The following is a 14,984-nucleotide window of genomic DNA, read 5'->3' as shown; positions in this document are numbered from 1 at the left end:
CCGATTTTGTTGAATTAAAAAAATGATCTTATTTGTAAGAGAATTTCGAGAACTGCACCCGAAATACACTCATTTTCATAAAAAAAAAAAAAAAAAAAGAAATAAATAAAAAAGAAAAATAGAAGTGTAAGGATTATTATTCAAACCAGGGTTAAAATATTAAATATTTTTCTTAAAGAACCGAAATATTCAATGAATTACAATTGGATTAGGCTGATTTACAAAAATCACAGATTTTCAAAACCTAACTAAAGTTCAAAACTTTTAGTTAATAATACACGGGGAACTTTTTAAAATTTATGTTTTACTTTAGTATGCAAAACATAAATAATAAAGATGGAAATAATTTCCATTTTCTGAAAATAAAGTTAATTAGCTTATTGTAATTATAGCTGGTTAAGATATAAATTTGGAAGCAAGATAAATAAGAACACTGTCCTATGGGAGGTTGCACATGACCAACTCTCTTTGAGGCCAACAAAGAAGCAGCAGAACTAGCGAACGTAAGTAAATAGCCTTAGGCTAGCTCGAGAACTAAACTTATAAAACTGACAATTCAAAAGTTCATCATAAGAATTCAAAACAAATATATTTCCTGATTGATGAAAATTCCATTTCCTCAGAAATCTCCATAAGCAGAAATGGACACTATCCAATTCTATTTCAAAATAACACCATATGGTGCTTGTAATAAAAAAATTACATAAAGGTGTATGTATTTTTAGGAAAGTAAACGCGGAGGATTGTGAAGAACCGAATATATATCATAGGTAATCAAAGTATAAAAATAAGCTGGAAGAAGAAAAAATTCATTAAAAAGACCAATAAAGTTATAGCCAACTTTAACTTTACAGATGTCACATTCAGAAATTATAAAGAAAACATTCAGTTTTTTTAAAAGGTAATTTTTGGTAGTAGAAAAAAATAACCTTGAATGTTCCTCTCAAATAAAAATGCAACTAATATAGTTATAGAATAAAGTCAGTCCTACTTAATGAAAATGAAAAAATTAAATAGGTATCTTGCATTAAACAGCAATAGTAATAATAATTTTACAACAAAGTTAAAGTTAAAGTAATACTCACTTGAAAATTCATAATCCAGAGAAGATTTTAGATTAGAACACCATCTTCATAAAAACAAAAATGAAAAACACAAAACAACTTCCTGAAAATTGCAATAAATACCAAAAAAAAAATATATATGCATTCGATTGTTGCATTTAAAATATACGAATAACAATAAAATATACAAATAACGATAAAATATACAAATCAGAGGTACAATGTAGAATAAAAAAAAATGGATACAATAAAACACAATAAAAATAGACAAAATAAAATTGCATGCAAATAAATAAATACTCATTCAGTAGCATTTTTTAAATAGTTTATATAAAGAAAGATCATACAATGTTGAAAATAATATGAAATATTTTTTAAATTACCTAAAAACTACTATGAAAAATTAATCTTCAACAAAAAGTTAAAATTAATAGTTTATAACAAAAAAATTGTCAAAATGGAAATTATTTAATGTAATGATTCTATTCAAGTATACTTCTGAAGATTTAACTTTCACTTCACTAAAATATTTTAAAATCTCATAATTAAAAGCTCAGAGCCTAAAATATTATTTAATTTTAAATAAATGCTTTTAGCAATGTATTGCTTAAATATTATGAATCAATATTTCAAAAAGAAGTGCTCCGAAATGTGAATGTGTTGAAAATGCTACAAGATGAACTTATTAATATATCTTACCTTGAATCTTCTGATGATGAAGCTGTATCCTTTTCAGCAACATCTCGGGATACAGTATTTTCTGAAAGATCAAAAATAGTTGTGAACCTATTAAGAAAAAGTAATGTAATTTAAAATTAAGTGGGGCAAAACATCGGAAAATAAATAGTTCTAAACTATTTTTGTTTCTTTTTGATTGCAACCCCGACCATCTACTTTGTATTTTGAAAAATACAGTCAATCATTTATAAAAAAGTAATGAAATTGATAGATTACTGACAAGATATTTAAATCAAAGTCAATCCATTCATGTTCAAGATTCGTGTATTAAATATACACATATATCACTGACTAATCTTGTCCGATCCAACTAATTCTGCAAATAAGACAGATCGAAGCTTAAAAGATAGTTAGTACACTTGAGATATTTTTAAACATAAATGTTAAAGAATGATTACAAATAAACTTCATTTCACATCTCTTGAATTACTCACAAACAAAAATAACAGAAATCAAACTGTAAAGACCCAATTATATATGTAATATTATTGAATGTCACAAGAAAAGTATAGATCCAAAAATTATTTACAATGACTAAAATAAAATTTAAAAAAGTGAAATCGGACATTATAATGCATAGAAGTCCTTTAAACAAAGAATATAAAAGAAACCTTTAAAAAAATAAATTCTTAATTTTATATAGAAGAAAATTACACAAGACACTATATGCATAATCGGTACATGAAATTACATGTTGATGACCGCAACAGAAAGAAATAAAGTAAATAGATCAGTTAAATATAATGTATTAAGAACAATACCTTCAGAGATGGAAGTTACGAGATCACAACTGGAGGCTTCGTTTTTTAAGATTGAGGCACTGGATAAAAGCGGATACGTTTGCCTATTCTCTTTTCTCCATTGTTCAAGCTCACTACGAATTACAGATACAGCAGTCTTCGGATCAAACTCAAGTGGATACTGTTGAGAAAGTGGTTCTAAGCTCTTAAGTGGTTTAATAATACGGTTATGTAATTCCGACGAATAAGAATTCCTGTCATAAAACAACGGATATCCTGTCACCATATTAACATCATCTATATAATCAGATACATTATACACCTTTTGATTCTTAGGTTCATCAATCTTAAATGATACACTATTGGCCTGAGCTTTTTGTGCAGTTGAAACATTGTCAATTTTTTTGGAAAGAACACCCTCTACTTTTGATAATTTGTCTTCTATAGCTTGAATATCCGAGGTCAATTTATAAATGTACTGAAAAATAAGAAGCAAACATAACTGTTAAAAACAACTACTAACAAAGATCAAGAATCATTTTATGAAATGAAAGTAATACATAAAATAAGAAATAACAAATTTAAGCAGATAATAATACCTAAGAAAGATTTTTTAAAATGATCTTTAATCTTTAATTAAGAAAACAAAGTACTTCAAGAAAAATAAAATTATAGGATTAAATGTCACACAAAAATAATTTTATTAATTTAAATTTTAATTTGATGAAATAAAAATTACGGCATAATATAAGAAGAAATTATTTCAAGGTTCATAAATAATTCATCCTTCGATATATTGAGTTCTGTAGAAGAATAATGAGAACATTGTTAATCTTAATTCCAAGAGAACAAATTCAGAAATCTGACACAGAAAAAGATAATCACTGACTGATGGTTAACACAAATTCTATATTTAACAATTTATAGTTATTTTTTGGGCAATGAATTTTAGTGATTCAGACATGAGGGCCATGTTATAGACTTACGAAATGTCTTCATTCAATAATTTATTAAACACTTTCAACTTTTTCAGAAAGCTTCTCCGAAAAATAAATCTACTCAGAATTTTCAAGAGCCAATTAAATAAGACCTCAAATTCAAAGGGCCTTAAATCTAGTATTTATAATAAATATTAAAACTTGTGAAATGATTGAGTGATGACTAGATGAATGATAAGTTATTAGAGGTGATAATTTTATAACTATCAGAAACAACCTAAGACTACCTTGGAAATGGAACGGGTCATCAGGTCTAGGGAAAATTAAAATTACTAATACTCAGCACAAAATTTCATCCCATAATTACCAAATATTTTTCTCTAAATGCTCTTTAGGTATCAGGAATGTTAACAGACTGAACTCAAAGATACCAAATATATCCTCTCGTAGAGGTATTGAGGTTTTCATTAAATTCAATAAAAATCCATTAATCCATTGTATAACAACATTTTAGTAATACACCATAAGGATATTTTTGTTAGGTTGAAGTAATATCTTACAATTTATTTAGTTATAAAATTATTTATTAAAGCAATAGGATGAAAAAAGATACTGGACAATATTTTGTCTAGAGCAATCATCACTTTTTAGAACCAAAACCATTTGTCAACTCTGATTATGAGATAGTGTTTATAAAATGTAGCAGCTTTAAGATCACCTCTTTGGAACCCTTCTTTCCCTTGCTTTCCATGAGCAGTGGCATGCAGCAGCACAGACGAGTGGAGTTCTTGGAAGACTTCAGGTTTTTACCAAATTGGTAATGTAATCATACATCTAATCCTACATGGCATATGGATCCTCTAACTGATTTGTCTATTATTTGGACCAGAGAAGTTTTTGCTAGAAACTCCTTAATTGTGAAGCCTAGTACACACTTAGATTCATTGTTGCAGAATCAATATCATCTGGACCTTTATCTGTGACTTCCCATGATATTGCAACTATGATTCTGGGTTGCAGCTGGTTAGTATTCCACAGGGGTTTGAATCCCATCCGAGATGAGAATCTCAGAACCATTGTTGCACAAAATTCTTATAATGTAGATGTGAATCTGATGCAAGGCTGCTTTTTCAGCTTGTAATATCTTCTCTTTTTTTCCTTTAAAATGTGAACTACCAATTCCACATTTAAATTAATTGAAGAGTTTCAAATGAACAGATTTATTTTATATTTTATTTTAATTTCGCTCAAAGTTTTATTTTCTAGAGAAGAAAATTGTATTTAAATTTTTTAAAAATATCACAGAATTGTTTTGAAATATTTAACTACCCTTGCAAGGTTTAAAAATCCATAAATCGACTTTTTTTATTTTTATTAGTTCTGATATTGATAAACTTGTTTAAAATTATTTAACTATTCAGAATGATAAAAAAAACAACAGTAAGGTGGAAATCCCAATATGCTGTGATGATTTTTAATGACGACATAAAAAAAAAAGAAAGAAGGAATAAATAGAATTGAATTGTACCAAATTAAAGTTTTATGTTAAAATAATTTTAGCTGAAAAAAATACTTCGATCTTATTTCCAAAAGTTGGTATCAAAAGGAACTGAATGCAATACTTCAAGACAGGACCAGTTTAACAAGGATTACAGACTTTAGTAAGTCATTCACAACCTAATTCAACTATTCAAAAATGAATTATCTAGGGAAATGGTTACAATTTCCCTAGAGAATTCATTTCTTGCCACAAGAAATGATCCTATTGAAGTAACTTTCACATTTGTTCCAGAAAAAAAAAGAGCAAAATTTATTTCTGATTCATTTATTTTTTTTAATCATCTTAAAGATCAATCCACCAATAAAAATAAGTTCTTCCAGGACCTTCTGTCTCTTCAAGTTAAAACTCTTCACACAACGTTAACAGTTGAGCTTGAATTCATAAAATGAATGAAATCCAATTAAACCTTATCACAGATATCTTAATATAGATTTCTTGAACATCTTTTCTTTGTTCTTGGAGATATATGCTTTGCTTGTCAAAGAGTAATGCAGATAATAAAAGATAGGTTAGAACGAGATTTTCATGAGAGGTTCACTGAAGTAGAACAAACTATCTAACATGTAATAATATGAAATCTTTTTTCCTTTAAGATCCAATACGTCAATTAAGAACTATAATATAAACAATATTGAAGAACCTAAAGTTGCATTTGCTAAATTTTAACAAAAATATTAAATATCGTGCTTATAATCAATCAATAATTGTAATAGCTTATCATATAGCAAATATCATTTTACGCAATTACCTCGCTTGTTCCATCTGTAGTAGATTCTGTACCATCATTTACTTTCTTTGTATTTTTAACCTGTTGTGAGCTGTTCTTCTTGGAAGGCCTAAAATACCCATTTAATCAGTCCAAATATTAATTATTTGATAAATAAGGTTGCCATTGAAAAAAAAAAATTATTACAACTAATCACAATAAAATTTTCAAAAGAGATAATACGTTGTTTCTGATTAAATGGAAATATTCTAGAATATTTAATAAATACAAAAAGTTTTTCATAAGAAAAGAAATTTAGTTTCTATAAACATAATTCAACACCATGAATGAAAATTATGAACATAATACAATGATATAATTAATGCATTTAGAATACTATCAAGAATATTGTAGAGTCTAATTTTGTATTCTAAATTTTACAAAATATTTTCTATTTTCAAGACATTGAAAACTTATGGTTTACTTAAACAAAACAAGCAATGAATATTTTTTTTTTCACATTCAACCTTAAATTCTAAAGTACACAATGTATTTTGGTTTAGGTAAGCAATCACTTATTTCTCAAATCTGAGAATCTATACCCCATTAAAAAATCAACTCTATGAATGACCAACATATTTTACTTTATCATTTTTAGTTTTTCACAAGCGTTTTTATGATTGATGGAGATAAAAAAACGTGGTTATATATTTATTTATATGGATAAAAAAACCACTGGAAGCTTATTACGGAATATGTTGAGTATTATAAAACAAAGTACCAAGTAATTTCCTCATTGAATTTTAAACTAATTTTTATGTAACAAATATTACATTACTCAAGATAATCACAATTTTTGTTTTGATGCCATGACAAGGATGTATCATGGAAATACCTCATTGAAAGAAAACGAGGCAGGTAATAGATAGATCTAGATCAATAATGGTCAGTCATTCCTAACAAAAATTCAAACTTCTCGTTAGAATAAAATAATTCATAAGCAAGTTGTCTCAAAAATTCTTTATCATTACATCAAATGTCCCATGTTTCGGCCGACCTGGGCCCTGTTCCATAATGAAAGCTAATAGTATTGGTTCATAATACAAGTATAGAAACAACTAGGTAATTACAGTAATACTTTTTTTTTATAATAGGGAGGACTATTAGTGATATTACAGGAGTTGAAAAGTACTAAAGTACAAGTCAGTGTAATTGTATTAAGTTAAATTGACAAGACTAATAGTATTAGTTTGTTCTTTGCCGATGAAACAGGGCCCAGGCCATCCTCATTTCATCCTTTCATTAAAATTTTAAAACTTTCAATTACAGTTTAACTTAACACTATCATCCCTTACTTATGAAACGTTATTTTAACATTGAGAAGAAAAACAAAAGGGTTTTATGTTCCATACACTGTTTACTCTAAATTAAAAATAAATATAGATAGAAACAATAACTCATTAAATTCTTCAGTGGTATCAGCCACTTAACGTTCTAAAGAAATGTTCCATTGTCAGTAAAGAAGACAGTCATAGAGAAATATTTTTTCAGATTGAAGGTTCCGAGAAAATTCTCAAGACAACCAATATGAGTTAAATGTTAAGTATTTTTGTTTATACTGAAATTAGTAGCCAACCAATTCACCAGTAAAATAGCTATTGAATATGCAATGAGAAATTGTAATTTTTATCTGGGTTCCGAACCATTAGACAGAAACAAAAGATGAAACCAAAAAACCCAATAAAATACATAGGCAGAGTATTGTACCCTGATCATAATGTATTCAGTCCATCCTTTAGTTTTTTGTATGTATAGCTGTAATTTATGAGGTTGAATTGAGCAAAGATTTAGTTTACTGAATTTAGTACAAGTAAAAGAGAAAGTGGTTATTCATGTCCTATTTTTTTGTTAGTTAAATAAAAATAAATTTTTTAGTTCTAAAAGTAGCAACTTTTGCTTTATTTTATTTTTAACTTGAGGGCTGTGTTTTGTTGTTTTAAATCATATTTCATCCTAATCACTACTTATTGGTTTTTATGCCGTTTTACAATTTTTAAAAAAATCTGGAATGTTGAGGATTTATTTAGAAAAACGTACTATCCTGTATCGTGGATCAAAACATCCTGTACCACTAATCAATGATCATAGGTAAAAATGTATAAATGAAAAGAAAGAAGAAGTCAATTTTGAAAGTGAAACATCTAAAGAGGAAGAATATGCTTTGTTAGAATCAACCAAAAGAAGTGGACCATCAGTGCAATTATTTTTCAAAGATTGACAACATTTTGATGACAGATAAATTCTGCCAAAGAATCGGAAATGCCAAAAAATTTATGAAAGAATCCAAAGAAACATTTGTTGTTGTAGCAGAAGATATTGTGAAAAAACTTTCCTAACTTAGGTGAAACAGTTAAAGAAATATTTGAATATTATAAAAGAGATTAGATCAAATTAGACTTTCTAAACTTAGTTATACACAAATTTGCACTGAGACATATCTGAGCACAATAAATTAGAAAAGGAATAATTAATCTTTTGCCAAATTTAAATGAATTATTTTTACTGATCAATGACTTCTCTCATGGATGAACACCTTCCCCCATGATGTTTGAAGGATCACTTACCACTATCATCCAAACCACAAAAACATGTCCAACAAGAGTATCCAAAACTATCGAAAACAACACCAAATTGAAGATTTATGCAAAAGAACAAAAAAGCTTCAGAATATGACAAAGACCAAGTTATAACTATACCAAAAAAAATTTCTTTGGTATCACATATTATAGCAAAGTTTGAGGACAATTGTACACACTAATTCAAGGGGGAGCCCCGGGGTAAGCTATGTGGCTACTAACTCCAAGGACCAAGTTCGAATCTGGCTGGGCAGAAAATAGTTTTCTGTTACACTGAGTCAACTCCAGTGGGTTCTTGGAGCCCTACTGGGGTCCACCCAGCCTCTTAAATTGGGTACCCTTAATTGGGTAAAAATTTGGCGGTCTAGCATGATTCTGACCAAAACACCTTCTTGCACAACCGTTGGTCTAGAAACAGTACTTCCTTCCAAAGTACTGAACCTCTAACCCATCATGGGTTGTTGATTTTAATTTTTTTTAATGACTTCAAGTGGTAGGAGTGATAAAAAAAAAGTAGGTAAATAATTTAGTTTTTTACCCTGCATTAAAAACTATTTCCTTGAAAATTTGGAGTACTACAAAGACATATTTATTGGAATTTTTCTAGAACAGACTTAATTTATTTTTTTGTTTGACTGGTTTCTTCTGGAAATTACATTTTTAAATATATATTTATAATAATAAACAGTGATGCCATTATTAGGAATACCCCTGTCCGATAATTTGAAAAGGACAAAGTGGTATGAGGTCCCTTCTGGTAGGACCCTCACAGCACCCTAATTTCCTTTAAGTTAGTAAGGAAATTTTATATTTTTCCATCCTACCACTAATAAATTGTGGTAACTTCCCAGAATAGGAGTAGATACACATACACATATTCTAGTTAGGTCCATGAAAAGTTTGCTTCTACATAATGTATGAATAGCTCCAACAGAACAGCTCTTTGCATAACATGGCAAAACTTAATGATACCTAATAAATAGACTTTAACTTTAACTTAGACTAAATAGAGCTTGTATGAAGTTAATACTTAGATAATAAGATACTTACCAAGAACTCCTAACTACCTGTTGACTAACTTATCTCTGTAAGAGATAAAGATAATTAAACCAACGACTGAAGGGTATAATAAAACAAATCTTGTTTGATCATTTTATTTTTTCTTACTTTTGCATTTGTTAATTTAATGGGCAACTTATTTGTATATCACTAAGTGAATGCACTTAACATTTTAGAAAAAGTTATATTTTTTTAATTTGATCCACAACAAATGTCGATCTTTATATATTTAATAAAAAAACTACCAAGTGTAAATAAAAAAAAATCTTATAACCTAGATATATGTGTGATAAAGATAGCCTATTTAACGCTAATGACAGCTTGCAAGCAACTACTTAAATGAAAACATTACTTCTCTTCATCAAATTATTTCATAGTAGCTAAAATTCCAGTTAATCAAAAAATTTCCATAGTAAGACAGGCTAGGGCAATATACAACTTTAAATAAACAGGTGCAAATTTGATAACAATTAAAAAAATTCAGACTGATTCTTAGAAACAATATACCCCTCAACCAAATCAGTGAGCAATGTAGCTCATGTTCTAAATGTTTCCTGTCAATACAATTATAAAATAACTCGTCATACTTTTTTCAGTGTTTGAAGACAAATATTTATAAATTGGCCAAAAATTACAAGTCTATATGTACTATTCAAAACCATTAAAAAAAGGTGAATGAGGTTACTATGGTTGAACCAACACATCAAAAACATAATGAACTTTCTTGACTAGGAAAATAAAATAATATTCCTTGAATAAACCAAAATTACAAAAGACAAATATTTTAAACATAAAATTGGGGAAATAAATCAAGAAAGCCGATACTTTTTAGGGGGATTATAAACAATAATAATACTAAAACTTATTATTATAAATGAGACATAATCAACATTGATGAAATGAAGATGATGGTTGGGGAAGCAAAACACAGAGTAAGCATACTATTAAATGTGTGCTTAAGTTAAATAGTGTACTTATGTAGTGCTTTTATTAGGGCTAAGAAAAACAAGATATAAGAATAAATATTGCAGAATTACAAAGAAAAGTATTAAATAAATTAAGATAGTATTCATAAAAATACTAACCAAGTATATAAGATTATACAAGAAAATCAATATACATTTGAAACAATAAATAATGATGCATTTAATTTTAAGAGTTAAGGAAATAAAAAGTGTAAAAAATAGAAATTTATAATCAAATAAAAAGGAAGCGGTTAAAATAGAAACATACAAAGTAAAATGGAAAGTGAGATATAAAAAAATAAAATAAATAGAGGATAAGAATGAAGCTTACTTTCTTCCTTGTCAATCAGCAAGAATTTTTTTAATAAGCCTTGATGATTGCCTACAATTCGAGCCAAAATATTAAACATTTTATTCACCAAACCATCATCTCCTTTATTAAAAATCGTCGTGTAATGACAATGGAGACCCAATGTAATCATTTTAATCGAACCAATGAAAAATTAATATATTTTTAAACAATGAAATCTAACTACAAAACAATATAATCAATTACAAATAAATAAAGTGTATTTTTAGCTAAAACCACTAAAAAACAAACAATTCAAAAATATATACCTCATTTTTTACTGGCTAATTATATAATTACATCAACAGGCAAATGAAATTTAACTAAACCAGGAAAATGGAAATACAATGGTTTTACAATTATTCTAGTTGAGATCAACTTAACCTTTAAAATAGGGAATTATTGTGACATTCAGCTGTTATCTTAAAACCATACAACATACAACAGGGTTCAAATCATCGCTGTTAATTGCACTTGATTTTATTTAATTTTTGTCAGAATCTCTTTGTATTGTTATTGGAACATGTTTATGTTCATTTAATAGAACATAAAACTTGCTCTTTAAACTAATAACTATATTTTAGAGTAACTAAATATATTTTTTTAAATTATTAAATTGAAAAAATATGATGCATCACTTATTTTGAACAATTAAAAATACAAAATTGAGTAACAACTTTCATATATTTTTGGAGTAAATAATAAAAAGCACACTATTCTCTAATGACAAGGACGCCCAAACAAATAAAACATTCGACTAAAATGTTACAACAGATACTAGTTTAAAAAAAAACAGGTAATATTATGGTTAAATTGATTGATTTTATAGATATTTGATAAATTGATACATAATAAGGATTTAGAACAGTTATTAAGTTAGGTGGTAATGTTTTTAAAGAATATCCTGAGGGTGGGAGCAAACCTCGAAACATCAGGAGAAACTATGTATAGTAAAAGAAAAGAACTAAGGAATGTTTTTTGATGGAAGATTTTCATCAATGTTTTTTTATTTTTCACAAATACTGCCTTTAAGTACATCACCAGCTATGAAAACAAGATTTATTTCCTTTTCAGCTCACTTTACTCTTTACATTTAGTTATTTCATTTTCGATATATAATTGAAATATAAAAATAACTAATATTTAATTATATCAATAATAGTATTAGTGATATTTGAATATCATATTTGCAATTTAATATATTATATTAAAATTGGTTTTAATACAAATAACATACAGAGAAAACAATCTGTTTAAATTATTAATAGATTATAAACCATTTTGAGGTTTATATCCATTATTTTTCAAAAAATAGTAATTGCTAAAACAAAGCTTTCTCATTTTAAATCTTTTTAAACAAACATTGTATTTTCAGCAACATGTACCCTGAAGAAGGTCTGAAATGTTGGCACAATAAAATATAAGAATCAATTAATAGTGTACTTCCCTCCTGAGCACACCAACAGTCACCTTCTCTTCATTTTTTTTAAACTCTCAAAATGGGTTGAACATATTTATAACATAAGTGTACCATACCAGTTTAGAGATCAGATGGTGTAAATAAAAATATGACAGTAAGTGTTTGTTTCTTATTTCAAACAAAAAGTTGCTTCACTACGATTTTGCACAACTTAAAAAAAAAAGTTTTGATTTTATTTAATATTGGACAATATAGGGGTTAATTTCTGTATTAGGATCCTCCTACAAATTGTCTTAAAGTCATCTAACTATGTCGAAATAATCCTACAGTACAAATTATGGAATATATCCAATACAAAATAAATAAAACTTTTTTTTTTTTTAAGTTGAGCCATTATCAAAAGCAAAGTAGCGATATATTTCGTAATAAGTTCCTATAATATATTAATTGTTGAAACCTTGAAGATTATCAGATTTTCCACACCTGCATATAAAAAAATAAAATGTATTTATTTTTTACTTATAAGACAGTAAGACTATCATATAATGATAATAGACATCACTACGGGTCCTTATAAAAATGACCATATCATCAAATGAAGTGCTTTATTTTGCAAATAGGTTCATTATTCTGTTTTCCTTTCAGAAGTCTTTTGTAGTATCAGCAGCAGCATATTCTTTGTTTTGATCCATTTTTAGTATAATTAATTTAGTGACTTTCACTTTTTCTCTAAGCAACTTAATAAAAAATACTCATTAAGTTGATGCTTTGCTTTGATAGTGAAACATTTGGTAAAAAATTATTGTTTTTTTAAATTTTATATTTGACATATTTCATAGATTGTACCACTGACTTGTGTTTTTTGTGACAATCATATTAGCTTTGGGACAGTTTGTAGGGGGACACCAGCAAACATTACTATCTTTGGAATGTAACTCATTGAAAATAAAATCAAAACTTGTTTTTCCATTTATACCAATATCATGGAAAACAGCGATAAATCTTGTAGCAAGTAGATTAAATGAAACAATTAAAAATAGGTACATGAGTGATATGACTGCATAAATGAATATTGCCTTCAACAGCTACAAACACTAGACTGCATTGTGAGCGGACAATGTTTCTCTTTGCGATTTGTTATGTCATCTATAGGTGGCTGATCTCTAAACTAATACAATCCTAACATGTACTATAATTACTCCAATGCATGAATAAATGAATATAAAATTCCCGACCAGCTTCTTTAAAGTCTACAAACTGCATGTAAGACTTTAAAGAAGCTGGTCGGGGGAGGAAATTTGTGACCAGAAAAAAAACAAAACATGCTAATATTTTATTGGGTCCAATCCAGTGACTGATTTCTAATTAACAATTTTTCCTTCACCTTCAGTCTTCAGCAACCGCCCTGACAAAGGCTAACAACGATGGCACACAAAAAAAAAAGGTTTCACATAATAGTGCTTTTGTCTTAACTGAAACCAACCCTTGGCTAACATCTTAAATATATTTAGAATCAACTACATCCACACCATTATCTTATAGAATGTTTTGAACTAAATTCACCAATATTAAATAATTAACTTCATAAAGGAAATGTTAATGGAATAAGGATATATTTTTCCTTTCACCATACGTATGTATGTAAGGAGCATATTGTTTAATTATGACATCACATGCAAACAAAACAAAAATTATAAAAGGTTTAAAGTTGCAATGTTACAACTCAGAATATATCCACTTTTTACCTCAAAAACCAAGTAGTTAATGCAATTCATAAAGAAATATGTATATACAAATTAATTAGAATAAGTAGACTGAAATATTTTAGTTATAACAATAAATATATAAGGGGCAATAAGGAAAAAGTTTGATAAAATCATTTATTTAATAAAATCATAGGCTTTTATTTTAATTAAGATAAAAACAGTGCTACTACAACAAAACTACTTAATATAGTGTGTTCCACCATGAATTTTCAACTTACTTGAAATATACTGGTTTTGTTTTAATTTGGGGAGGACTGTTTAATTCTTTTAAGCCTTCCTCAGGGATTGCAATAGGCAAAGAAAATACAGTGGTTGTATTTGAACCAGATGGTAAATTAAAATTAACTTTACTGGCATTTGATTTGGTATTAGATGAAACCGGATGTCTTTTAATTTTTACTATCGATAGTGCTGGATCATTTACTTTCCTAACACTAGAAATTTTGGTTTCAGTTTTCTTCATTTTTGTTCAATTAGTAAATCACACAATTCTTATCAATTGATACATGTTAACGAAACAGTGCAGAATTGGAAAACAACCAGCCAAGTCTAAAATTTGAAACTTACAATACAAACATACATAAGATTATGAATAACACACAACCGTTCAATAAAATAATCACTAGATAATCACAAAGCTAAACGAATTCTCGTGTTTCCCGCGCCTTTGGTAACCGCTAAATACCTTCCATTTAGTTGTCATAATGACCACTCAACAACAAATATTCATTTTAGAAACATTAAAGTAGCGCTAATTAATTAAGTGTATATCTAATACTATAGATTCAGATAAAATATATATTTCAGAAGATCATGCATTGTCATGATTTTAATATTATTCATATAACTACTTATGCATTCAAAAATGAACATTCTTATTTTTTATTCCTTAGCGAATTAGATTATTTTCTAGATAATTCATTCATGCTAAAACCGAGAAATTGACGTCAAGAGGGTAGGTAGATATCACATTTTGGATAGGAATGGAAAGGGGGGGGGAGATACCGAATTATCAAAATCAGTTTTTATTTTTATAATATCT

At 27.7% G+C, this 14,984-nt stretch overlaps 1 protein-coding gene across 2 annotated transcripts; it reads right to left on the bottom strand.

The window, feature by feature from the left end:
- Positions 1 to 1,100: 1,100 nt before the first annotated feature.
- On the bottom strand, positions 1,101 to 14,596 carry LOC136796100 (uncharacterized). Of its 2 annotated transcripts, none has more exons than XM_067048823.1 (5): positions 14,161 to 14,596; positions 5,790 to 5,877; positions 2,564 to 3,020; positions 1,764 to 1,824; positions 1,101 to 1,167 (listed from the first exon to the last, which is right to left on the bottom strand). In XM_067048823.1, the coding sequence occupies exons 1-5, from the start codon at positions 14,403 to 14,405 to the stop codon at positions 1,113 to 1,115; spliced, it is 906 nt and encodes a 301-aa protein (XP_066904924.1). In that variant the 5' UTR covers positions 14,406 to 14,596; the 3' UTR covers positions 1,101 to 1,112. The 2 variants fall into 2 exon arrangements, with proteins under 2 accessions (XP_066904924.1, XP_066904957.1); XM_067048856.1 differs by lacking the exon at positions 14,161 to 14,596 and adding an exon at positions 11,026 to 11,182.
- Between the last annotated feature and the right edge of the window lie 388 nt (positions 14,597 to 14,984).

The sequence above is a fragment of the Halyomorpha halys genome, unplaced genomic scaffold, assembly GCF_000696795.3.
Source record: "Halyomorpha halys isolate HHAL.00 unplaced genomic scaffold, Hhal_1.1 Scaffold1001.1, whole genome shotgun sequence".
Taxonomy (NCBI): Eukaryota; Metazoa; Arthropoda; class Insecta; order Hemiptera; family Pentatomidae; genus Halyomorpha; species Halyomorpha halys.
This window is presented reverse-complemented; position numbering and strand designations above follow the sequence as displayed.

Bases quoted from the DNA above. Each gene is read 5' to 3' on its own strand.
- LOC136796100 (XM_067048823.1), bottom strand. From the start codon at position 14,405: ATGAAGAAAACTGAAACCAAAATTTCTAGTGTTAGGAAAGTAAATGAT. The intron at 5,878-14,160 runs GTAAGTTGAAAA...TGGGTATTTTAG, and splicing joins ACAAAACCAGTATATTTCAA to GCCTTCCAAGAAGAACAGCT. The intron at 1,168-1,763 runs GTAAGATATATT...TGCAATTTTCAG, and splicing joins TCATCATCAGAAGATTCAAG to GAAGTTGTTTTGTGTTTTTC.